The 23,279-nt window shown below is 33.3% G+C and overlaps 4 protein-coding genes across 6 annotated transcripts; 2 read left to right on the forward strand and 2 right to left on the reverse strand.

The window, feature by feature from the left end:
- The first annotated feature begins 3,639 nt into the window (after positions 1-3,639).
- Positions 3,640-9,184, forward strand: LOC122628399 (monocarboxylate transporter 9-like). Of its 2 annotated transcripts, none has more exons than XM_043810664.1 (9): positions 3,640-4,140; positions 4,603-4,729; positions 5,858-6,072; positions 6,212-6,302; positions 6,622-6,893; positions 6,981-7,216; positions 7,299-7,600; positions 7,710-7,904; positions 8,003-9,184. In XM_043810664.1, the coding sequence occupies exons 1-9, from the start codon at positions 3,973-3,975 to the stop codon at positions 8,164-8,166; spliced, it is 1,770 nt and encodes a 589-aa protein (XP_043666599.1). In that variant the 5' UTR covers positions 3,640-3,972; the 3' UTR covers positions 8,167-9,184. The 2 variants fall into 2 exon arrangements, with proteins under 2 accessions (XP_043666599.1, XP_043666601.1); XM_043810666.1 differs by lacking the exon at positions 3,640-4,140 and adding an exon at positions 4,191-4,312.
- LOC122628400 (cytochrome P450 4g15-like) lies at positions 8,544-12,246 on the reverse strand. Its single transcript, XM_043810667.1, has 8 exons — positions 11,896-12,246; positions 11,308-11,518; positions 10,793-11,089; positions 10,277-10,697; positions 10,151-10,219; positions 9,260-9,428; positions 9,004-9,178; positions 8,544-8,922 (listed from the first exon to the last, which is right to left on the reverse strand). Exons 1-8 carry the CDS (start codon positions 12,032-12,034, stop codon positions 8,739-8,741), a joined length of 1,665 nt encoding a protein of 554 aa, XP_043666602.1. The 5' UTR covers positions 12,035-12,246; the 3' UTR covers positions 8,544-8,738.
- On the forward strand, positions 9,584-10,309 carry LOC122628402 (cytochrome c-like). The gene is made up of 2 exons (XM_043810670.1): positions 9,584-9,776; positions 9,874-10,309. The coding sequence occupies exons 1-2, from the start codon at positions 9,650-9,652 to the stop codon at positions 10,056-10,058; spliced, it is 312 nt and encodes a 103-aa protein (XP_043666605.1). The 5' UTR covers positions 9,584-9,649; the 3' UTR covers positions 10,059-10,309.
- A 44-nt stretch (positions 12,247-12,290) lies between the features above and the next one.
- On the reverse strand, positions 12,291-22,091 carry LOC122628401. 2 transcript variants are annotated; one of them, XM_043810669.1, is made up of 3 exons: positions 20,361-22,091; positions 19,663-20,076; positions 12,291-12,386 (listed from the first exon to the last, which is right to left on the reverse strand). In XM_043810669.1, exons 1-2 carry the CDS (start codon positions 21,011-21,013, stop codon positions 19,671-19,673), a joined length of 1,059 nt encoding a protein of 352 aa, XP_043666604.1. In that variant the 5' UTR covers positions 21,014-22,091; the 3' UTR covers positions 12,291-12,386; positions 19,663-19,670. The 2 variants fall into 2 exon arrangements, with proteins under 2 accessions (XP_043666604.1, XP_043666603.1); XM_043810668.1 differs by lacking the exon at positions 12,291-12,386 and adding an exon at positions 14,619-15,531.
- Positions 22,092-23,279: the final 1,188 nt, after the last annotated feature.

Genomic DNA, 23,279 nt, shown 5'->3' on the forward strand with positions numbered 1-23,279 from the left:
AGTCGAATAAAATAATTCGATAAATGCGGCCGAAAAACTCGTTTGCTACACCTACCGGCACTAACAAGGGAAAGGTGGTTTTATGAGGTTGCGTATAAGACCTGGACGGAATAAAATATACTCGTATATACAATTATACCTACAGTCGAACAAGAGTATTAAGATGTTCGTCAGGAATGTGCATGTACATATGTAACGTTGAAATCAAATAGAGATATGTATAATACATATACGTCGGAGAAGGTTACGAGTACGAATTCTGTTGAATTTATTAACATAAAAATTTAAATAATTTCTGTCGCTCTTTTGTGCTGTCTACATGTATGTATGTATATATCTATGTTTAAGTATATATGTATATATCTATGATTATTTCATCGATAAGATGCCTTTTGACATTTTAAACAATTTCTTGTTTGGTATATAATTGGATATTAATGGATCATATAATGATATTAATATAAATGGAAATAGCTTGGTCATTTTCTTTAATATAGTTGAGTTGCATTACGAAACGTAATGTGTTTTAATATTTGATTTATTGGGAATATCTGGAAACACCTATTTATCGATGATGATACGACCGTATTAATAATATTACAGAGTATAATAGGAAAGACGATATTATTCCGTAGCATCGGATTGACAGTGGTAATATACTATGTTGTATCACAGCCAATAATCTCTAAGAGAATATGAATCAACCGCAAGATCCATTTATATGGTTTTACGGCAAACAAAATATCTATCTTCGTCACTTTTATCGATATCTTACCTATTTGTCATTAACGTCGATTTTTAATCATCAAGGCACGCTTTACAATTTCGTTTATAATTTATTATTTATTCATTAATCTATTCATTAATAGCTTGCGAAAATAGAGCTGTAATTTTTTTTTCTTATTAATTTTTTCGTTACGACGTAAAATGAAGTTGAATCACAAATGTATTATACTATTTAAATGTATTAATCTATATGTACTGTACCATTAATGTTAACGTTAATCTGATACTTTAATAATTATGCAAATTACTAGTTCCTTATTTAAGATATATGAAATTAAAATAAAATATATTATGAATAGACACAAATTTTAAGTTTTTAATTCCAGCAGAATTTTGATAGCTTTAGTGTACAGTGAGTGTTCCATGTTGGACGACTTTAATAAGCAAAAGGTTAAATACAATGTAATTAATAATGCAGTTTTTAAAAATATATAAATTTCTGTCAAAATAATATCGAATTAGTGCAAGATATATTTTTTATATACTATTCATACTTCGAATATAACTATATTGAAGCTGCACCTAAAGGTATGCAATTATTATACCGATGCAACTGCAGCAAAACGATCACTTTATTTTTTTCCATTAATGTCAAAATAAATATAAAATCATTTATGATCAATACGTTAACACTTTTAAATAATGCATTAATAAGTGATTGACAATAACTGATTTTTTTTTTTGAATTTTAAATTTACGTCGAAGACAGACTAAACATGGAAGAAGATATCCATAAAGATAGTATTTTTCTCCTTGCAGGTTGTCAATTGTATTCGAAACTAATTTTAAGCATATAAGATATTCTTCAATAGATTTAAGATCAGTTTTTTATAATAGATCATCTTTTATTTCAAGAATTTCACTTGCTTTTATGATTTTGTTTCGTAAATGAGCAATGCAGACATGGAAGTATAAAGATACAGACATACGTCAGGCGCAACAATACGGCAGTCGTCTCAATAAAGAGTAAATTAATTAATTTTTATATATTTATACCAAACTTATGATGACAGTTATGTAGTGCATGTTTTCATAATTATTGAAAAAGTTGAAGACATATATTTCTTGGAAACTTTTGCTATGTGTTCTTCTCGCGTAAGAATTATTGTTAGAACACGTAGAAGAATTATTGTTAGAACACGTATATGTTTTACTCTAATTTTCATGTTTTGTCACGTGTTGTTTTCTTGACCGAGACTTAGAAATTAACGAAGAGAAGCCATTGAATCAAAACGCAACTATATATATTCGATTTCTATCTTATTAGTCTGATAAATTTTTTTGGTCTAATAATTTTCTTACATCGCACAGTGATTATAGCTGATAAAATTTACAAATTAAAAATCTTTTAATTTTTAGTTTACAATTGATCAAATACACGATGATATATTTAGGGTAAGTCAAATAGAATACATGTTCTGAGCGCCAATATTAGGAAGGGGAGGGAAAAGTCGAAAAAAATAATATTCTAGTATTCTCCAGAATAAAAATCGTATTTAATAGAGAAATAGAAAAGAAACGGTGGAATTGGAATGATACACGTATTCAAAGAAGGCGTAATTTCCGCGTTTGTTCTAGACCATATTTACGCTAGATATGTCTCTGCAAATACGTTTCTTTAAATAATTATTGAAAAATATATTACCCTGATAATATTTTCAGTCGTTTCATTTATATTACTTTCTATGAAGAAGAATTTCTTATCTAACAAAGTTTCAGAAGCAAAGGATGAACTATGCTGGTATTTAAATCGTATCTTCATTAAACAAAAAAACTATTTTACTTCGAAAAAAAAAGAACAAGGCAAACAATTTATTCAGCAGAAAAAATGGTAAGGCGCCGTTTAAAGCTTTCTGTCTTTCTTCGTTCCTTCTCATAAGTCTAGATGATCATAAGCAATATTTCATAATAACTAAGTAACATAATCTGCCTATATTAGCTGCGACACAAAAATGTAGCTTCTATAATACTCTGTCAGTTTTAATTACTGCGATTTACATACAAGTGCTATTTTCTTGGATTTTTAACTGTAAAAGCGCTGTAAAAACTAATAAAAAAGTCCAAATGGACCACATATATTTTAGCTATATTAATAGCCACAAAGTCACTGTGTCAGCGATCAGAAAAATTAACAGCCTCAGATCAACAAAGTATCAAATGCAAAAAAAGTAGTACATTTTATAAGAAAGTAGCTATAATCTAGCTGTAATTTATATGTAATTATCAGTTTTATGTTAAATTTAGCATGTATCAGAGATGTGTATAGTTCTATAATTACTGCATTCTCATAGGAATTTGTCTCCATTTTAGTATACTTATATGTGTGTTATAAATTGCAATAATTTGTAACGATTAATTGAATTAATTTTTTAATTTGGTCTAAGTTTAGTGAGAAGAAACTTCCGGGTTATTAGTGGTCCAATATTAGTTGAAGTAGAATGTTTTTTCGATTCTTTTTCTATTTTTTTCACGTAATTTAAAAATTAAAATCTACTTGTCATAGAATATCGATTATACATATAAGAAACATTATCCGTTTTTTAGTTTAGTGTTTATCTTTTTATGTTATTCTGTCATTGCCATAATGCGGTTGTGACAACATTTTTACAGAAAAATACTTGTGCAGCTAAATGACTGTGACATCGTTTTCCAAACTGTTGTCTTACTTTTGTTGCTATAACTTTGTCAAAAATCAAAATGACATTGCAGTTGTGATAGACAAAAAAGCTGCAATTTAAGCTGTGACAACGTTATCACCGTGGTTTCAAAACTTGACTTGGATAATGATGGGTATTTACTACGGTGACGTCGAATACACAGATAACGGAATTTTTTGAATCGTTTGTTACTTGTCTCGTTTAGTCGTTGAAGTCTGTCTCAGAAATCTGTCTTTCTCATTATCGTAAAACTCTTCTTGTGAAACGACCGCAACTATATTACACGATACTGGACGTTAAAAGAAAAAAGGAAGAGAAAGAGATATAGAAAAGAAGAAACATAAATAATTTTGAATTTAAAATCGAATGTTCGAATAATCACGTTAAATATTATAACTTTTGCGAGGAAACAATTAATAAAAGCAAGTGTCAATAAGTTTATCGAGCTATTGTGCTCATATTTCGTAATTCGTAAGAGTGAAATGACAAATTGCTGACAACAGCAAAGAGGAACGGTAGAACAACAGAAATGACGACTTTAACGACTAATGACGTCGGAGAGAGAGAAAAAAAAGATCGAAATCTGACGGAAATTGATCAAGTTATTTGTGAGGTGGACGATGATATTACATTGGAGGATCTGGCACCGGACGGTGGTTGGGGGTGGATGGTGGCTTTGGCGATGATCATCGTTCTTGTATGTGAATAACGACTGCTTAGAGAGCGATTTAAATTGGATTTTAAATTCAATCCATTTGTAAATGAAAGAATTTTGGAGTGTCTTAAATTCCTGTATTTTATGCAATTACAGGTCTACGTACTTTTATCCAACTTGTGTATTACTTGTACAGTGAAGTACAATGTTGCCGGTGATTTATTTTCTAGAGCAATTACATAATATATTAAATTACATCAAAAATTACCTTAAATATTCAAAGATACAAAATGTTATATAATGTCAAACGTATAATACGAGAGGCGCGACAACTAGCCAAAATCGTTTCCGAATGATGTTTCGTATGATTCGTGATTTCTATTTTGCAATTATATTAAATTTTTTGCAAGGTCCATTATTATTTCGCGGTTAACATCCATGGAATCAATTTTTGGATTCTTTGAATTATAGGCATCTAACAAATAATATCAATTATTTTTTCAGGTGACGACACTCGGACCGGCTTCGTCTTTCGCCATAATTTTCGGTGATTTTCTCGTGACTACTGGTCAGACTGGAACTGCCATGACGCTCTTTAATTCCGTCTTCATGATCACTTTCTCCATCTCTAGTAAGTTGGAATCTGATAATTGCAAGTACTTTTTTAATGCAAGTATTACGACATGAAGTTCGCAATAACATAAAGATACGTCTGGGTTTTATGGAGAAGTTTGAGCATCTCGATATTTGAAAGAGAAATCAGTGAAAACATACCGAAAACAATAAAATACGATTTCTTCTGTTTCTTTTGAGAATAATCGTAGATTTTTATTTTCCATATTTGAATTTCAATAATTTATGAAAAGAATTGTCGTCGTCCTTGAAAAAGATGAAACTGCAACTTTATGACTTTGCAATTTTATATATGGACGCGTTCTTATGTTAAGCACTGTTGTATTGCGATTTTCATTAGGCGCCAAGATGAAGAATAGTAAGTGCGAGACGTCGAGACACGAAGTATATTTGCTTACAAACAGAACAGTGTTGTAACGTGTCGTTAGACATGTGTGTCGAGTTCTCATTCGTAATACATATATATGCATATCATTAGCGAAGTGTAAACTGTAGTAAACTTGATCCTTGATCTACATATCGTATGAATTTTATTATTGTTAAGAAGCCTTAATCGATTCTGTCTACGTTTCTGTGTTGTTTTATATATATGATCCAGTAAAAAATTTTCTCGGAAAGATTTTAGTTCTTATGATTGCTTGAAATAATTTCGTGATATATTGCTTGTACATGTCTTGTATATTGTACAACGAATATAGTCGTTTTGATTATTGTATTACGTATATGCATGTATAAGAAATTTTATGAAAATAAAATTATTTATAGAATAACGAGAAAGTTACAAATCGAAAAGATAAGATGATATCGGATAATCGAAAAAGCTAGTATGTTCGCATACGCCGTCAATTTGCACAAGAATTAATGTAGATTGTACTAAAAAAGCAAAACAGTAGCGATAAGAGAAGATGATGAACTGAACAGTAGCTTGTGTGTTTTGCTTCTACAAAAACTTTTCCGATCTTGTATATAGATAGTCTAATAAAAAAAATTTTTTATATATTTCTTCTCTTTGCAAGGAATTAAACAAAGTTTAGAAATTGTTAATCCATTCGTTGTATCTTTAAGAATATAATTAAGATCATGACAATTGAATGAACGAAATTTTAACTTTGATTTATATTTACAGGTTTACTAACGAATGCATTATTGAAGAAATATTCGATGAGACCAGTTGGAATCGCGGGTGCAATGTTCTTCTCCATACCAAACGTCGCATTGGCATTCGTTAATAATGTCTACGAAATGGCATTCATATTCTTTCTTCAAGGGATTGGAATAGGTCTTCTTATTACGATATGTAACACGAATTTCAACGCTTACTTCGTGAAGAAACGTACTCGAGTGAGTGAAAACGAGACATTCGAAACATCGATATTAACGATATATTTTCGTTATTCTTTTTTAAGAGAGAGAGAGAGAGAGAGAGAGGGAGGGAGAATTCTACAGCAAAAGATTACATCGAAATAATTTTATGTCTCAGGTAATGAGCCTGGCTCAAACGATCACCGGTATGGGTGGCATCGCTTATCCCATTTGTATTGAAAAAATGATGTCAATGTACGGTTTTCGAGGTAATTTATTTAACATAAATACACATGAAGAAAATATATTATTACACATATATTATATATTCACCGATTTATTATGCACAAATAAAACATTATTAGATATTTATCGTGAGAAAAGTTTCTTATATAAACAAGTAAAAGATTATTAAATTCTTTAACGTTTAATTAAATTTAATTATTTTTTACTCGTAAAAAAATAATAACTAAAATTATCGATAAATCGTATCGACGATGGTAAGATTCGAAATTGGTTTTATCGAATGAAACGATTTTACTTCTCTGTCTCTTTTTCAATAATTGTGAATTTCTTTATGCGTCGAAGGAACCGCGGCGTTGACAGGTGCTTTCAGTTTGAATTGCATCGCCGGTATGACGATGATGCATCCGGTCGAGTGGCATGCCAGAGATCCGGCGGAGGTTCGTGCAGAGAGAATTCGCGAGGCTGATGAGAGAAAATCGAAAGAACTCGCTATATCGAAGCGACGTTCGACCATTCATGTCTATCAAGAGTCTGTATCGACCAGGAGATGCAGTTTACGTAGTTTAAAGGATGAGACTTCCAACGAGGTTCCTCTGCTAATCGATACTTACAAGGTTTTTATGTTTTCTCAACTTCCTTTTCCTTTCGATCAGGTTAAAATGAATTGACTAAGTTCGACCTGTTTGTGAAATTAATTTTAGAATCATGCAAAAAAAGTTGCATCGATTTCCGAGCTTGAAGGTCCTCGCTTGAGATCGTCGTCCTTGTCGGCACGGGAAGCTTTGACTAGAAAATTCTCTGCCCTCTCGGCATCGAGCTTGACAAACTTGGCGAGTGGTGTCGGGGCTTTTACAGATATCAGACACAATCGTTTGGATAAAATCACCAAGGTGGCCGATCAAAAGAAAGGAGACCAACACGAAGAAGTTCAGGCATTGTGAGCTTTACGCTTTCACTATTTTTCAATCTCACTTTATGTCATTCTTATTCTGTTATTTATTTTCTTATCTTTTCTATAGAACAATGTCTAATATGTTATCCGAACTTTTGGAGATGTCTCTGATAAAAGATCGCTCGTTTTTGAATCTATGTTTCGGCATCAGTTTCGTTTTTACGAGCGATTTTACGTTTAGTTCACTACTGCCATTAATGTTGACCAATTATGGATATGATACAAGCGATGCTGCTTTGGCTGTTATGGTTGGTGCTACAGCCGAATTGATTTCAAGAATTTTACTTGCTATTTTCACCGTTTTCGTCAATGTCAAAGCCAGATACTTGTTTTTCTTTGCCATGATTGCAATGTCGTTCGCTAAAGCAGGTAAAATTCTAAACTATAATTTAATAATTTAATAATAGTTTATAAACGTTCATAAACTATATCAAGAAAAGAATTTCCATAGAATTTATTAGCGACTTATTTGTTACAGGATTTTTAATTTTCGAAAATACCTTGATGGGCGCATTAGTAATGAACGCAGCGATTGGAATGGTTCGTTCTTGGCTTCTAGTTCCTCAACCGTTAGTTATCATAGAGGACATTAGCATCGACAAATTTGCATCTGCTTATGGTATTTTTGCGGTTGTCAACGGTATCGTCTCGATTTTTGTAGGTCCCTTTATCGGTACGTTGTTCTCACAATTTTTTGGTCATTTTTTAGTTATTGGTACATCTTTATAATGATTAGATCAAAATGTATTTACATTTTACAATAAATTACAGGATTTGTTAAGGATTGGACCGACAGCTACCGAGTTTGTCAGTACGCTATGTTAGGAATGAATTCCATTTTCGTCATTCCATGGGCTTTGCAGTTTATTTTCGTAGATCTTTTAAAATGGAGGAAGGAGCGACGAAACAAAATTGTATCATCCTCCCTTAAATAACTCAAATGGAGAGAGATGGAGAAAGTAATTAGTATAAATATTCAATACTATAAGTGTACAGAAACTGAAGGCAGTGAACACGATAATGATAAATGTGTCAACGTTCTCTAGAAACAAGAAATAATTATACTCTCTATCGATTATATTACATCAATTATATATTATACCAATAATTTTATATGACGATTCGAATCAATCGTTCATTTATACATACTTCCTGATAGAACGTTTATCTTATTCCTAGCTTATTTCTTCTATATTATACGTCTTCTATATTTATACGTTAAGATCACGAATGAAATAGATTTAATTTTCTAATTTTGTCGACTACTTCTTATTTTTTCAACTACTTTTCCGAATACACCAAAGATGAGGAGAACGTAGTAATTATCATTTTTATTTGCTTTGATCTAATGTTACAATTGTTGTCTACGTTGATCTTATATTTTTAAGCTATTCTTACTCTAAGTCTGAATTAAGAATGTTAACTCGAGTACATCCTTTGAAAATTATTTTACTGAAAAATAATAATTTATAATATGAGCGATATCGATCGTAGTTTAAGTACAACTTTATTGAACAATTTTTTGGCGTGGCTCGATTTTTATTTTGAAACCATCAGTTCTCTTCAAAATAATATCAACCTGTAGTTGAAAATCTTCTTCAGACACATCGGCTAGAATCTTATAGTTTCTTAGAATTGTTGATATAAGTACTTTTAGCTTTAATAATGCGTACTTACGTCCCACGCAGGATCTTTAAAATAATTGTACAGTTATTTAAAATCTGATTCAGACAAAAGCTAGAAAGATACTCTGATAAATTTTAACAGCTTACCTGGGACCTGCGCTGAAAGGTATGAAAGAATAATAATGTCTCTGTTGCATTTTTTCTGGTAAAAAGTTATCTGGATTAAATTTCTCCGGATTTGAATAAAATTCTGGCATGCGATGAATTTTATAAGGTGGTATTATGATTCTACATCCCGAAGGTAAAATATTGTTATTGCTGGCTGTAGGGAAAAAAATGTTACGGATAAGAATTGTATTGATAAATAAAACAATATATTTACGTAATAATTATTAAACATTACCTAGTTGTACGTCTTCGTTAAGAACTCTCGCTATAGCTGGGACCGGTGGGAAAAGTCGCAAGGTTTCTAAAATAACTCTTTCTAAATATTTCATTTCAATAGTATCTTGAAATGTGCATGGTCTATCTGATCCTTTGAATATCTCATTTAATTCTTCCATAACTTGCTCCTGAAAGAAATGTTTTCTTTTTCATACATGTGAAAGAAAATTAAAAGATTATGATCAAAAGAAAGTAGATGAAACGAAAAAATTATATCGCAAATTTCTTAGCAATCGATATATGAATATCGAAATACAAGCGATAGTCATTTGATATGGCTAATTTGTAACATACTTTCTTATACACTGATAACCTGTACATTTTTCGTAATTATTTCATTGCTATTGAAATGGGCAACGCCGAAAATGGAAAGTCATTATTTATGAAATACTGTTCAACCTGTCATACATTCGATAAAGATGGCAAACATAAAATAGGTCCTAATCTTTTTGGGATCGTAGGCAGATCATGTGCCAGTACGTATATTCCTCACGAAATGTATAATTATCCGATTCATTCTTAATCAAAGAATCATCGCGAGATTTTTTTTAAAGATATTGATCGTTTGTATAGCCAAGCCTGGATTCTCGTACACGGAACATATGAAAAAGAAATCTTGTACATGGGATGAAGATACTTTGAACATTTATTTGGAGAATCCGAAGAAATTTGTACCAGGTACAAAAATGGTATTCGGTGGCATAAAGAAAAGTGAAGAGCGAGCAGACCTAATAGCATTTTTAAAGACATTAAAATAAAGCAAGGACTTCCAAAGAACGTGGTTCCTTACTGCAATCGGATATTTGTATAAATATGTATCATGATTATTTATGACTTGATAGTTACTTACTTGAATATCTTGATGAGCTCCCAAGATACAGAGAACGAAGCTGGAACCTGCTGCCGTAGTATCGTGACCCTAAAATAAGATAGACGACTTTATTTTCTGAGCTCTTTCTCTTTCAATCAATTTTACCTCGAACATTATGGTGTCGACTTCTTCTTTAATTTCCTCTTCGGTAAGATTAGTACCCGTTCTCGCGAGCTCGAGCATCTGATCCAAGAAAGCCATACGTCTTTTCTCTCCTATATCATTTTCATCGATTTCGTCGAGATCATCCTTAACGTAATGCAATTTTGTATATTTTTTTTCCGGTTTATCATCTTTATTCTTATTAATCTTGTCCGTTTTTTCTTTATCAGTTTGAGATATCTCGGTAGATACCATTGAATGTGAATCCAGAATTTCTGCTTTTTTTTGTTTTATCAATCGTGTTGTCAGACCGTGAATTATGTTCAAAAGTTTTTTTTGTTCGATCCCATACTTCGTCCAATTGAAGTATGTGTCGAATCTTAACAACAACTTGTATTGCCTTAGATGGATAATATTGCACATTCTGTATAAAAGGAAAGGAAGTTATGAATAAGTATACAAATAACAAAGGTATATTACTTCATTAAATAAAAATAGGAATAATAGAAGAATATGTACTTCATTACAGCCATGGCGTATTCGAAACTGTTCTTCTCCTTTTGAATTCCTCTAACACCCATAGCGGTTTCCATTAAAATATCGACCGTTATTGCCGACAAATAATCGTGACAATCAAACTCTTTGCCAACTTGATCTCGTAATCTTTTTACCAAAGTCCAGCTATTCTCGTAAAATAATGGTACAAACGATTTTAATACACTAATATGAAATGCGGGTGCTATAATTTTCCTGTGAGAGTACCATTTTTGACCGTTGCTAATTAATAAACCATCGCCTAACCACGGCTTGAAAAATCTGAAAAGAATACCCTTTCTTTTATAAAACTTGATTACAATGGAATTATCGATTCTTTCTTTTCCATAGCAGGAAATGTTTCTCACGATAATGAAATGAATTTTCTATATATTTATTGAGATTATAATAGAGTTATAAAAATGTACCAACGATAAACACGCCAGTAATTTAACATATGTATAATATATTTCATTTGGATTTGTATTTGGTATTCCAACCTGTATTCCGGAGATTTGGTTACGTGAACATGACTGCTGAGAATGATTTCGACATCACGCGGATCCGTGAGAAATACGAATAACTTCGATCCTAAGAAAGCACGAACAGTGGGTCCGTAAATATCCATCTTTAACAATGTTGGTAGGACATCTTTTGGCTGAATATTTCTTACTAGCAATGCGTTTCCAAAAAACGGAACAGTTGGAGGTCCTAAGGAAATATATCATATAAAATATATTATACAAGATATAATACATATATACAGGATATAATTAAAATACATGAGAAGATTTCAGAAATGGATTTCTCATATGTAAAGAGGATAAGTAGATTTTATCAATATGAGTCCGGGGATGCTTCATTTCTAAGTTATAAGACTTTCAAATATGATCTTAGTGTACTCCAATTATGTACATTTTATTCGCTAGAATGAAATCTGAGACATTAGTTACATTACGCTCAAATATGTAACCATTTCCGTGGAAATTTTTATTATAACATCTATAAATAGATTACCGTATTCTCCTATGCAAGATTTTTTTTTGCTTATCATTTCCATGTATATATTATAAAAAATAGAATATTACCTGGAAGTTTTCTTCCATATTTAACAAGTCGTGATGTTTCCATATAGTGGTAAATTATAGTTAGAACGACGATTACTGTCACCAAGGGATAAAATCCCAAAATTGATAAAAAAGACGATGCAACTGGGACTACTTCCATGTTATGAAACTTTCTTTATCAAATTTCTTTTAAGATATTTTAATTACACTTCAACAATACATAAACACTTTACTCGGATATTTTTATTTTGTTTATTTGACAAACAAAGTCGAAATTATTAAAATGGTTTAATCCAATAATTTTTCTCTCTTCTGTTATTCCGATTGATTACTAGCGAAAATCATTCACTGAATACGCATTCAATAATGACTAGCTTTTTCCGCTTTATATGCTTTTATAATCATTTCATTGTCTGTATTGTGGAATTTATACATTGACCTTAAACCTCTTCCATCCGTTTTAAATTATAAAGATCCGTCATAATGGAAAATCTTCGACGATAACATCAAATCTACCATGTGAAATAGAATATATTTATCATTGTCTACGTTTTAGTTTTTATTTAAGTATATTATTTCGCAAAAGATTGTATTGATATTAAATTATACAAAAAAACATGCGTGCTATATCCATACACAATTAAATTTTCGTATATATGTATTAATTATACATTAATATTGTGTAAAGCGTCTATATGGCATGTGACAATCGAATTAATTTTATGCGTAAGAAAAAATGTTTTATTTTTAACGCTCTTTCTATGAACGTTTTTGATGATAGTACTATAAGTATGTATTTACCATTACAATCCCGAATACTGGGAAATAAATAAAATGTGTGTTCAAAATTCATAATTAGCTTAAGATAACGTGGAAAAGAAAATGTGGAAAATTTTCGATAATTTTACTGACGTTATGTAAATGAAGCAAAAAAGTGACTGATAAAAATAGAATCATGAACGTCGCTACTGGCATAGATCTATAATAGAATTAACCATGAATTTATAAAACAGAGAACATTTGTTATTCGTAAGGGTAAGAAAACGATTAACAATTTATTTCTGGGTCATCGAAGCATAGAAAAATACTCGCGGAAATGATGTAGCAAAATACCCCCTGCATAGAACGTGTTCAGAAAATAACCCTCGAAAGCCAATGAAAAAACAACAAAAAGGGAAAGGGAAGAAGAAAGATACAATAGACGAGACAAGGATAGAAAGAGAGAAAATGAGAGGAGAAACCGTTCCCTTCGTGGTCGACCAAGAGCAATTTCACGAAATTACAGAATTATCGATGGCCACCCTTTATTACTGCCGGTGGCTAGTACTACACACGTTTCCGGCTTAACATGATTATTCATCAAAGACAGGTAAAAATTTAGGGGAACGTTTGGTAATCATCGTGTAGGTTAGTATCGAGTCTTTGTTCTTGATACGTGGACTTAACTTGGATGTAGGTCTTATACAGAAAATTTTTTGCGAAGCGAAATAAGAGATATTGTTATGTTTAGTGGCATAATTAAAGTGATCTTTTCTTGATCAAGTAACGAAGTCTTTAGAAATATCAAAAATTTAATATCAAGCGCAGATTATGAATAGAATATTAAATTTTATTGACTTTACAGATCTATGATCTGACTATTTGATTGACTGGATTAGAATAACGAATCTTGCGTCATAGAATTAAATCATTGCAAGTGAAGATTCCTTATAATAATGATCGGTGCTTCCTGTCATCATCTAAACAGTTCGAAGAATTCTATTGGATCGATATTAAACAGAAATTAGAATTCAAGAGCTAAACAAACTAACAGAAAGCATATTCTAAACAGCGAGAGGAAAATCTATAAATTAAGACATCAAGTTAAGGCGACATTATTTGATTCGAAGAGTTGTGGAATATCGATAGTTCATTGATTTAACAGAATTGCGCACTTTTACTGAGGAAGTATAAGACATAGAAAGAAATAAAAGAGTATGAAATATAATAAAGTAGAGCATAACATAACAGAGCAGAACGTAACAGTAACATTACTTGTAGTAGTGTTTGATATATTCATTTACAAGGAAATATAAAGAGACAGCTAAAGTAATATTGTATAAATATTAAGATGTATTTTAAATATTTTATAAAAGTTATCAAGTACAAAGAATGTTTTCGCATGTATATGAAACAGCTTATCTTAAAACTTAATTAAGGCACTTGTATTTACATATCATCTGGTACTTTCTAATGTCAAGAGAATAATAATGTCAATGATAATTCTCGTATAAGATTATTGTAATTTGTACAAAACTTTTGATTTTATCTTTCTTTGTATTTTAGAATGTCTGTTAAACTTTTCCTTCGTATACGTTGTAAAATATATAATATATATCATCTTATATATATATATATATATATATATATATATATAACATTGTACATTATAATCAATGGACAACGTAATATAATTATTTATATAAATAGAATGACACAGTTTTAAATATTCCATATAAAATAGCAAGTACAAAAAATAGTATTATAGACTAACAAGACTAATCCTCAATTTAATTAAGGCACTTTTATATACAAATTTTTTTGATTGTGTATCGCATTTTTTAAAAAACGCACATTAATGATTTTTTTCGTCATCGATATTTTTAGATATACAGGTTAATTTATGATTCCAGTTAACTGGGTAGAGAGTGATTATACTCGAATAAAAATAAATGAAAAATATATGAAATTTGTCTATGTTTTTGTTTTCGGAAAAATCGAGAATACTATGAAACATTCACAGAAAGTTATTTAGAACAGAACAAATATGCGTTCTGTAGAATGTATATTTTAAATAATTCATATAATAATCATATGAAAAGATTTTATTTTACATTTTCCACTTATTTTGTTATGTAGAATTACTCTCTTCTCGGTGTTACCAGCTTTAACAAAACAACCTGTATATCGTCTTTCTCACAATTTAACAGCATAATAGATTAATAAAAGCAAAATCTATTTTATGAAAGTCTTATGTGGCAAACGAGAAACATTTAATGTACATATATTTGTTAAAAAGTAAAAGATGAATATTTAATGACTCCAATAGAAATGAGTACTAGGCAACACAATCGAAATTAATCGATAATATATTTTAATTATTTAAATATCATTGGTCCATGGATCATTATGATCGTTTCAGAACGTTATTCACGCTTTTAAGGCACTCTTTATCATAGTTATAAATATTTAAGTGTTTACATAGTTTATATTTTTATAAAATATCTTCAATAAAAAGCATTTACGTATGTATACGTATGAGTGTGTAAGAAAAAGTCTGTCTCTCAATATTATATTAGGAATAATTTTGTTAAAATTTGATCGTTTTGAACGATAATTATAATTAATTTGTTGACGATATTCTCTGTTAATTAAGATGCAATTCTGTTCGCAATGAATTTCTGCAAGAATGCTTTTTTGAAAAAATAAGAAAAATCGAGTAAGAAAGACTGATTAGGCAGTGGTCGAGAGCGAAAGTACTTTTGGCGATAAGTACTAATACTATTCCGATGGAGATTTTATCGCACGGCGATTTCTCCTTTCTTCGGTTTCGTGAGATCAGTCGCTTTAGATTGCTGTACGCTCAATGTTTTTCTTGCTAATTGTCACTAAAGTAATCTGTAACAACAAAATAACGATAAAATTAGTGTGACAATATAATTTTATCGAGAAGTGTTAAGTATGATTTGTAATACATAATATCGTGAAGAGGAAAAAGATCATGATCTATTTAAAACGTCGACGATATACGCAATATATTACCAATATACATTATACATAATAAAATTCTTTACTTTTACAGATTATTTTAAATAAATCTATCCTCGGTGCAGACTTTCGGATTGGTTTACGACCCGAGCAATACGAACAATATTATATTTGACCTCAAAATATAACTTTCAAGATGGAACAATCTTCATGGTAAGATCCGAATAGTACTCGTAATAGAATTAATCGACTGCTTATTTTTAATGGCGCCTGAAATTTGTTTGCTTTTCGAGACTTGAATTTATAAAACATTTCAAATATTTATAAAATTAATTGAACATTTTCTTTGAAATAATATATTTTCTTTTACAATGAATTTTTCGATTTTTCTTCGATGCAAAGACCTTTGCAATTTGACAGTAGTGAGTTTAGAATTATGTTTCACGAGTGGAACATTTTCCCTCTATTTTCCGAGTCCATCATTCTAAAACGTCAACCAGGGAAACGTGAATCCCAGGAAGAAGAGGATTTCTGTTTCTCCCCTATTTCCACCCCCTTCCCTTCCCCGTAAGCACACATCTTTCCCACGAATTCTATCCTTACGAATGTCCGACAGATACCCCAAACCGCTTCTAAATTTAATTCTTTGCAATCCAGGTAAATAAGAATCCATTCGATCAAGAAGGACGGAGTACAATAAGCGGATAGGACAATGCCTGTCCCCAACGTGTAGAGGGGTTCTTCATTCCCCTAACCATCAAAAGATGTGTCAAAGTACTCGCAACGCGTAAGTAGTGACGTCCTTAAAATCATTTCTCCCTGTTTTCGCCTAACGGTTTCTCTTTTGCTTCGCTATTCGAAAAAAAAACATGTGGTATCGAATTAACATATTTGCATACAATAAAAAATTAAGATTATTGCCATCGATGTTACATTAAGTTTTTTTTGTATAAGTCTGGTATATAGATCTCATTTTTTTCGGTCTTATTTATTCCATCCTTACAGGATTCACGCGTGTTTCGTCTCGTCGTTGCTTAAGATACAGCTAAGAAGGCGATAAGACAAAGAAGATAATTTCAAGTACTGATACTTTGGAAATCGTAGAAGCCGACGGAGTGATTTATTTTATCGGAGAAGCAAGGGTCTTTAGGATCTGGACCGTATTAATCAGAGTTAGTTATAACTTTCTAATGGATAGTTCGAGTATTTGATCGATTAAAACCATAAATTGAAATAGTAGTTTTAATTTTTAATCTTTAAAAATCCTGAAAGAAGTCAATAAGATATTAACTAAAATCGATGTATCTTTTTAAAAATAGAGAATCGTCTCATCACAGTTGACTACCGAATCTAACACAGCAAAATTACTATGCTGGTAATGTATATTGATAAGATAGTCGACATGCGGGCTTCGCCGGTATAATTGCTCATCAAATTCTTTTGTTCTCTGCATCCTTATGCAAAACCATGTGCCAAGATACAACAAACGTCACAGTGTTTCTCATTAAATTTGCATAGCCTGTAAATTCGTTCGACATATGCATATTTTTATACTTTGTAAGACATTGAATTATTCGACCTATTAAATTATTACTTATATCGATTATCATACTTTGAATATTTTTGTTAGTCTTAATTCAATTTTATTTATTTACTTTTATAGGGAATTTTAATAACTATCATATACATATCTTTCTTTAACATTCACGTTAAAAATAATTAATCGTACGATTCTTAGAACTAAAACGTAGATTCAATAAATAATATATAATAAATATTTCATAGATCATGTAATATTAAGAATAAAGAAGTAAGCGTTTATATTTTATCGTGATAGAAATATCGCAGGACATCGTAAACTGATAGCATGGCTCAAATTGCGACGATACTAAGGGTATTATAAAAGACGTATATACATACAAATGTCTTTAAAATGAAGAAACGACACCGAAAGAAAGACTATCACCCGCACGCGGCGTGAACCAAGGGCGATATAATATATAACTACACGACTGGGAGCCAAGAAAGGAATTTATTAAATTAATTTGCCGCGACGACGCATCTCGTAAACTTCGTAGATGACCTCACTTTATAATTGTCGAGAATTACTTGCTACTTGTGCGTTCGCTCTCCCTTGCGTGAGACTTCTTATTTCGTAGTTTCCAACTCGACTTGAAACTACGATACCGCGCGGCGCTTCTTCATTCCCCGAATTACTCCGACTAATAATTACGTTCATTAGTTGTTTGACGGTAGATCAAATAATTCCTTTTTACCAGTTTTATAGTTGCTACTGGGCTGCTGATATTTGATATTTTTATTTCGCGATTTTATGAATGTTTTTCATGATTACTCTTCTCGAAACTTGGGTTAAATTAATGCAATAGAATGGATAAATTTTTCTAATAGATTCTTTGTATGGTAAATTTATCTAACATACAAATTTATTTTGCAATAGGATCATCTACATCTTTGAATTACCATTAGAATATAATAAGTTTAATTGGCCGATAGAATTATATCGATATTAATTTTGTTTTTGCTACTTGTCAATATAGTTGATTCGGTAAGATAACTTCAAAATAATGTTTTAAAATATTTATAACGGGGAAAAAGTACTCAATACGATCTCAGTCGCATTGATATCCATTTGTAAGGGCTACAAGTGTCCCATGAGTTGCCTCTTCTTTCTATCTTTTACTCTTAAGACAGAAGAGCGAAGAGGATGATGCGCGCACGTGACGAACGCGATAGAGGAAGCCACCAAGTGGAAACTCGTGTTCGGCGCTTCCCTTTTGAACACGTGCTTCGTCGGCTTCGAGCCCGAAAATAAACTTTATGCACCGAACCACTTTGCGAAGTGCCTGCCGACGTGACACTCGAATGTCACGGTCTCTCTCTTTCTCTCTCTCTCTCTCTCTCTATCTCTCTTCTTCCCTTATCTTCGTCCTGCGGGCATCCACCTCCTTGTCCCTTGATAACCAGGATCAGTTATTACATTGTACAATGTAACGCGGGCTTTTTGAACGTGGGGAAGGTAACAGACTCGTTAAAATTTTTTAAGAGCAACCGGTTTATCACGGTCTTAATGGAGTTCGTCTGGTGGATATTATTTTATAAAAAGGTAATTAAAAGTAAACTACGATAAATTACGTGGAGCTTGGAATTTGAAAAAAAAGAACTTGGCAGGTTAATTGTTACTGATCTCGGTAAATTTATGACGCCATATTAATGAAAGGATATATAGTGGCTAATATAGACTTCAATAGATCGAAGAATAATCGAAAAATAAAATTTATCATTTAATCGTTTCAACTTTGTACTTAATTTATCAGATTTATTGCAAACTGAGAACGCAAACGTAGCGGTCATTTTCAAAAATAGAACTCAGTTTAGAACACGTACATGGTTCAAGAGAAATAACGACGAAGAAATGTCGATACTTCCGTTGTTATCGTACGTACGGCGTCGTCGCGACGTGAGAATCGAAGGAGAAAAAGTCCAGTGGCCGGCAGCCCCCATGCCGCAAATAGAAGTCAACGTTTCCGAAGAAACGCGCGTAACCCACGTGCCATGCAGCCAGCAGATATATAATGCGTGGTGTATGCATGCGTATCGGCACTCGGCTCGACCAAACGACGACAAGAGCTGCATAGGGTAGCATGCCATATGGGTAGCATTACGATCGAGAGAAGTCAGCGGACGGTTGCCATATGCTTCACAGAGATCTTTCTTCAACTATATCGAAGTTAGACGATGTACCGAATACTTTTGATAGATTTCATTACATTGTTCAAATGAATAGATTCAATGAAATCAGTTCGTTCAATTTGTTTTTTAAATGATTTGAAATTAAGTATCAATTTTCTTCTCTTTACAAGGGGGATGATATCGTCTTAAATAAGGATATGAAAATCTCTGTTAGTTGGTTAGAACGAATTAAGGTATTAGAAACTACTGTCAAAAATTTAGAAGTATACAAAAATTTAGAGATGTTTTATAGCGTGAAGTACTAAAAGTTTTCGTAAAATTCCAACCAACCTTACGAGTTACACGTGTGCCAACCTCTGAGCGTGCTGTTGAGTATGATGCACCAGTCGACCCTGTTCCTGTTCCCACCAACTGACAACGTCCATAAATTCGCCAGGCTCAGCGATCTCCTGTTTATAATAAAGGGCCCCTGAGAAAGCTTCCGGGCTAGCCGCGTAAACGGTCGTAGCACCTTCCTCGCTGTCACCGGCACCGCTGTAAGGGGAGAGAATTCTAGGTTCCAAATTTTCCTCGTTTTGTCCATAATACTCAGAGGGTGGCGAGGCCACGGAATTAGGGGAAAGTCGCGAGTAATTTTGTGCACCGTTCGACGAGAGACCTCGGGGTTCCAGGTTCTCTTCGTCGCCCACGGAAGACGCATAATAGTCATGAGGCGACGGCATGGCCGTTCGATTAGGTGATAGTCTGAAAATATTCAAATCGCATTTTCAGTATCGTTTTCGTGTAGATACAAATTTTATATTCATTCTTCTAAAATATTCTTTTCTTTCACTTCAAATCTTAATAAAGTTTATGAATATCGCATGTATTTATTATAGAGCTTTTTTTTATTATATTTTGCTATTCGCACTTATTGAAAAGTGTTATCTCAAACGTCGATTTCTGAATGATAAATAATTTTTGACGATGAATGGTCATAAAATTAATCACGATCAAATTAAAACGATAATAGAGATGTCTTGACTTACCTGGAAAGTGTTATTTTAGTTTTACAATTCTCCTCGTCTTCGTCCAATTGTTCACAATCTTCACCGTCCTCAACCGTAAGAACGTCGTCCTCAAGTGTGAGTTTCTCGCCAGAACCATTGTGACTTGAGGAGACGACGCTGCTCGTAGGCGAGGGGACACATTGAGATCCCAAAGCAGAATTTGAATCGTACTCGACACCATCAGCTTCTGCGAGTAATCTCTGAAGACCTCGAATGTACTCGACAGCCATTCGAAGAGTTTCGACCTTGGACAATTTCTTACCCCTGTCGCCGTATCCCGCCGCAATATGATTCGGTATGTGTTGCCTCAGGGTAGCGAAACCATTGTTTACTTGCTTCACGCGATTCCTTTCTCTGGCATTTCTCCGAGCTACGGCAACTGGAGGTGGTTGACCGTTTTTTCCGTGCTTTTTCAACCTCGATGGATCATAAGGGGGTAAAACGTTAACCGTGGCCATACCACTACCACTGTTATTATTGTTGTTGTTAGTCTTTGGAACTATTAAATGAGGCTGATTTCCGAGTATATTACTCTCGTTATCCTGTAGGGTTCGCAGTAGCATCAGCTGTTCCTGATCATTTCCATTTATTTGAACTCTATTGCAGAAGACCGTTACACCCATGGTCGTCATTTCGAGGTGAATTTTTTTTCGTCTTTTCAACGAGTTCTAATCTTCACTCCACAGTTTCGTTCGTCGTACCTTCCCTCTTTCTCTTTGGTCGTCAGCTCGCAGGGACGAACGTTACTTTCGATCGACGAGCCGTGACGCCTCGTGGGAAAGCTTTTTGATCAGGTAGAAGGAACGTTTGTCGGCGCGACATGCGGAGGGTGAAGTCGTCGTATCGCGTGGTTGCCCAAGTCGTCCGGCCGCTCATCGACTCTAATGTCTCTCAAGGACGGAGCTAATTGATGGACTTATAAATAAAACGCGCACTCCCGTCGGAAACAAAGGCGATGATCGTCAGGGCAGACGATCGGACGAAGCTTCGATTCGATGTTCGAGGATTTGGGTCACATTGAATGAAGAAACAACCGAACCATTTGATATTTCACATTCCTTCTTTTGATATCCTACTCGTTGGCGCAGGACTATCACACGAAAAACACGAATTTACTTGCTTAATCTCACAAATAGGATTTCCGAGGCATCAATAAGGAAGATGAAGGATACGAACAAGACGTGACGTTGACCGGCCGATTCAAGATCCAATTATCTCGCTGCCGGTCGCCACAACTTAAGTAAAGCATGAGGTCACCGACTATTCTTCTCCACGACGGTCGTCGACATCATGAAAAGCATTTCCAAGAAAGCACCCTTCTAAAGTTATCTTTTTTCTTTGACATCTATGTATTTTCCAACTTGTAAAAAAGAAATTTCTTTCTTATAATTTAACCACTACCTTTCACCGAACTTAATTTCTCGTTGTTTTTCGAACAAGCACCACCAACCGGTTGTACCGAACTATCTCACGAATTTGGAGGTATATTCAGAGACAGGGATGAACGATACTGACGAAACTAACGAGATAATCCGTAATGTTCGCTACCTCTCGCGTCTTTGCTTCGGATCTGATGTAAGCGTTACGCATCGCATGGCGTCCGCATTGAGAATGAGCGCGGACATCCGATAGATGGGTTAGGTTTCAGCATTTTGCCGCACCGTCGAGTGAGAGAGAGAGAGAGAGAGAGAGAGAGAGAGAGAGAGAGAGAGAGAGAGTAAGAGAGCAAGAGAGAGAAAGAGATGGGGCAAATACGTCGACATCGAAGACACGGTGAAACGTGAGGAGGGGAGTTACCAGTGTGCGGGGAAGAAGGAAAGAGAGAAAGAGAGAGATTGTGCGGGTTTGACGTGTATGCGAGAGAGATAAAGAGAGAGAGAGAGAGAGAGAAAAAGAGAATAAGGCGTCACGGGAGAAGAGGAAAAGGTGGTGGGGATTTTGAGCACGCGCCGCAGCCCCCTTCGTTTCTTCTCCCCCGGAACTGAAAAAGGGGGACCATGCACGCCATATGCCAGGAGAGCAAACGAGCGTGCGCCAGTTGTGCCCTTGTGTGCGCGCACGCGCGAACACACGCGCGCAACTTCGAGTATAGGACACCCAAAGCAAAATGCTAGAAGAGGAAAGCTATGGAGGATGGACTTGTCGGGACCACGAAATACGTCGTGAGGAAAGTCTAAGTCCTTGAGAGACTAAGCATTTGCGTCGATTGCTCCTTCTTGATGGACTTATCGAGAGGGTGAGAAAAGAGACGAGAGAGACAAAGAGAGAAGGAAGTGAGAAAGAGAAAGAGAAAGGGAGAAAGAGAAAGAGAACTTTAGTTACGAAATGCATTGTTTGCTTTCGTTAGCTGGCAAATTTTCGATGAGTAAATGAAAGAATAGATTTATGGCTGTTTCTTATATCCAAAATAGATTAAAATCTGATTACCTTTGGTTGTTAACATTTAATTTCTTCTCAGTCCTTTCTAGCTATCGTTGCTTTTTTTTGTCTTAATTTGTTAATAAATTCACTTTCATAGATTAATCAATTTATTTAGATATATCTATTATATCAAGGGATAAAATTTAATTCTTATTTTCTTTTGCTTCTCCTTTTCTATTCATTGTTACATCAGAATTAATATTTATTGTATACTTTCTTATTGCCGTTAGATATGGTGATACGATGGTGAGAAGGCTACGAAGACGCTGCTCGTTAACGTTCAATCGATCATTCTCAGAATTAATCAGAAATACAAGAGCAGAGGTTCTTTTTCCTTGCCATTTTCATTAGCTCTTAATCCGTTGTTATTGCTCGTTTGCATAAGGGACATTTAGAACATAAATAGAGCTATGTTGACCGTGAAGAGATAAACACGTGAGAATATATGTTTATGCTTTCATTCGTGTAAATTGTAAA

Source organism: Vespula pensylvanica, chromosome 4 (genome assembly GCF_014466175.1).
Source record: "Vespula pensylvanica isolate Volc-1 chromosome 4, ASM1446617v1, whole genome shotgun sequence".
In the NCBI taxonomy this organism is placed as follows: Eukaryota; Metazoa; Arthropoda; class Insecta; order Hymenoptera; family Vespidae; genus Vespula; species Vespula pensylvanica.

What these genes read in the sequence shown, in the direction of transcription:
- LOC122628399 (XM_043810664.1), top strand. Translation starts at nt 3,973, where the DNA reads ATGACGACTTTAACGACTAATGACGTCGGAGAGAGAGAAAAAAAAGAT. An exon ending in AATGTCGTTCGCTAAAGCAG is followed by an intron (nt 7,601 to 7,709) that starts GTAAAATTCTAA and finishes TATTTGTTACAG; the next exon opens with GATTTTTAATTTTCGAAAAT. An exon ending in TTTTGTAGGTCCCTTTATCG is followed by an intron (nt 7,905 to 8,002) that starts GTACGTTGTTCT and finishes AATAAATTACAG; the next exon opens with GATTTGTTAAGGATTGGACC.
- LOC122628402 (XM_043810670.1), top strand. Translation starts at nt 9,650, where the DNA reads ATGGGCAACGCCGAAAATGGAAAGTCATTATTTATGAAATACTGTTCA. An exon ending in CGTAGGCAGATCATGTGCCA is followed by an intron (nt 9,777 to 9,873) that starts GTACGTATATTC and finishes TCGTTTGTATAG; the next exon opens with CCAAGCCTGGATTCTCGTAC.
- LOC122628400 (XM_043810667.1), bottom strand. Translation starts at nt 12,034, where the DNA reads ATGGAAGTAGTCCCAGTTGCATCGTCTTTTTTATCAATTTTGGGATTT. An exon ending in ATATGGAAGAAAACTTCCAG is followed by an intron (nt 11,519 to 11,895) that starts GTAATATTCTAT and finishes ATATTTCCTTAG; the next exon opens with GACCTCCAACTGTTCCGTTT. An exon ending in CCTTTCAGCGCAGGTCCCAG is followed by an intron (nt 8,923 to 9,003) that starts GTAAGCTGTTAA and finishes ATTATTTTAAAG; the next exon opens with ATCCTGCGTGGGACGTAAGT.
- LOC122628401 (XM_043810669.1), bottom strand. Translation starts at nt 21,013, where the DNA reads ATGACGACCATGGGTGTAACGGTCTTCTGCAATAGAGTTCAAATAAAT. An exon ending in ACTAAAATAACACTTTCCAG is followed by an intron (nt 20,077 to 20,360) that starts GTAAGTCAAGAC and finishes GAATATTTTCAG; the next exon opens with ACTATCACCTAATCGAACGG.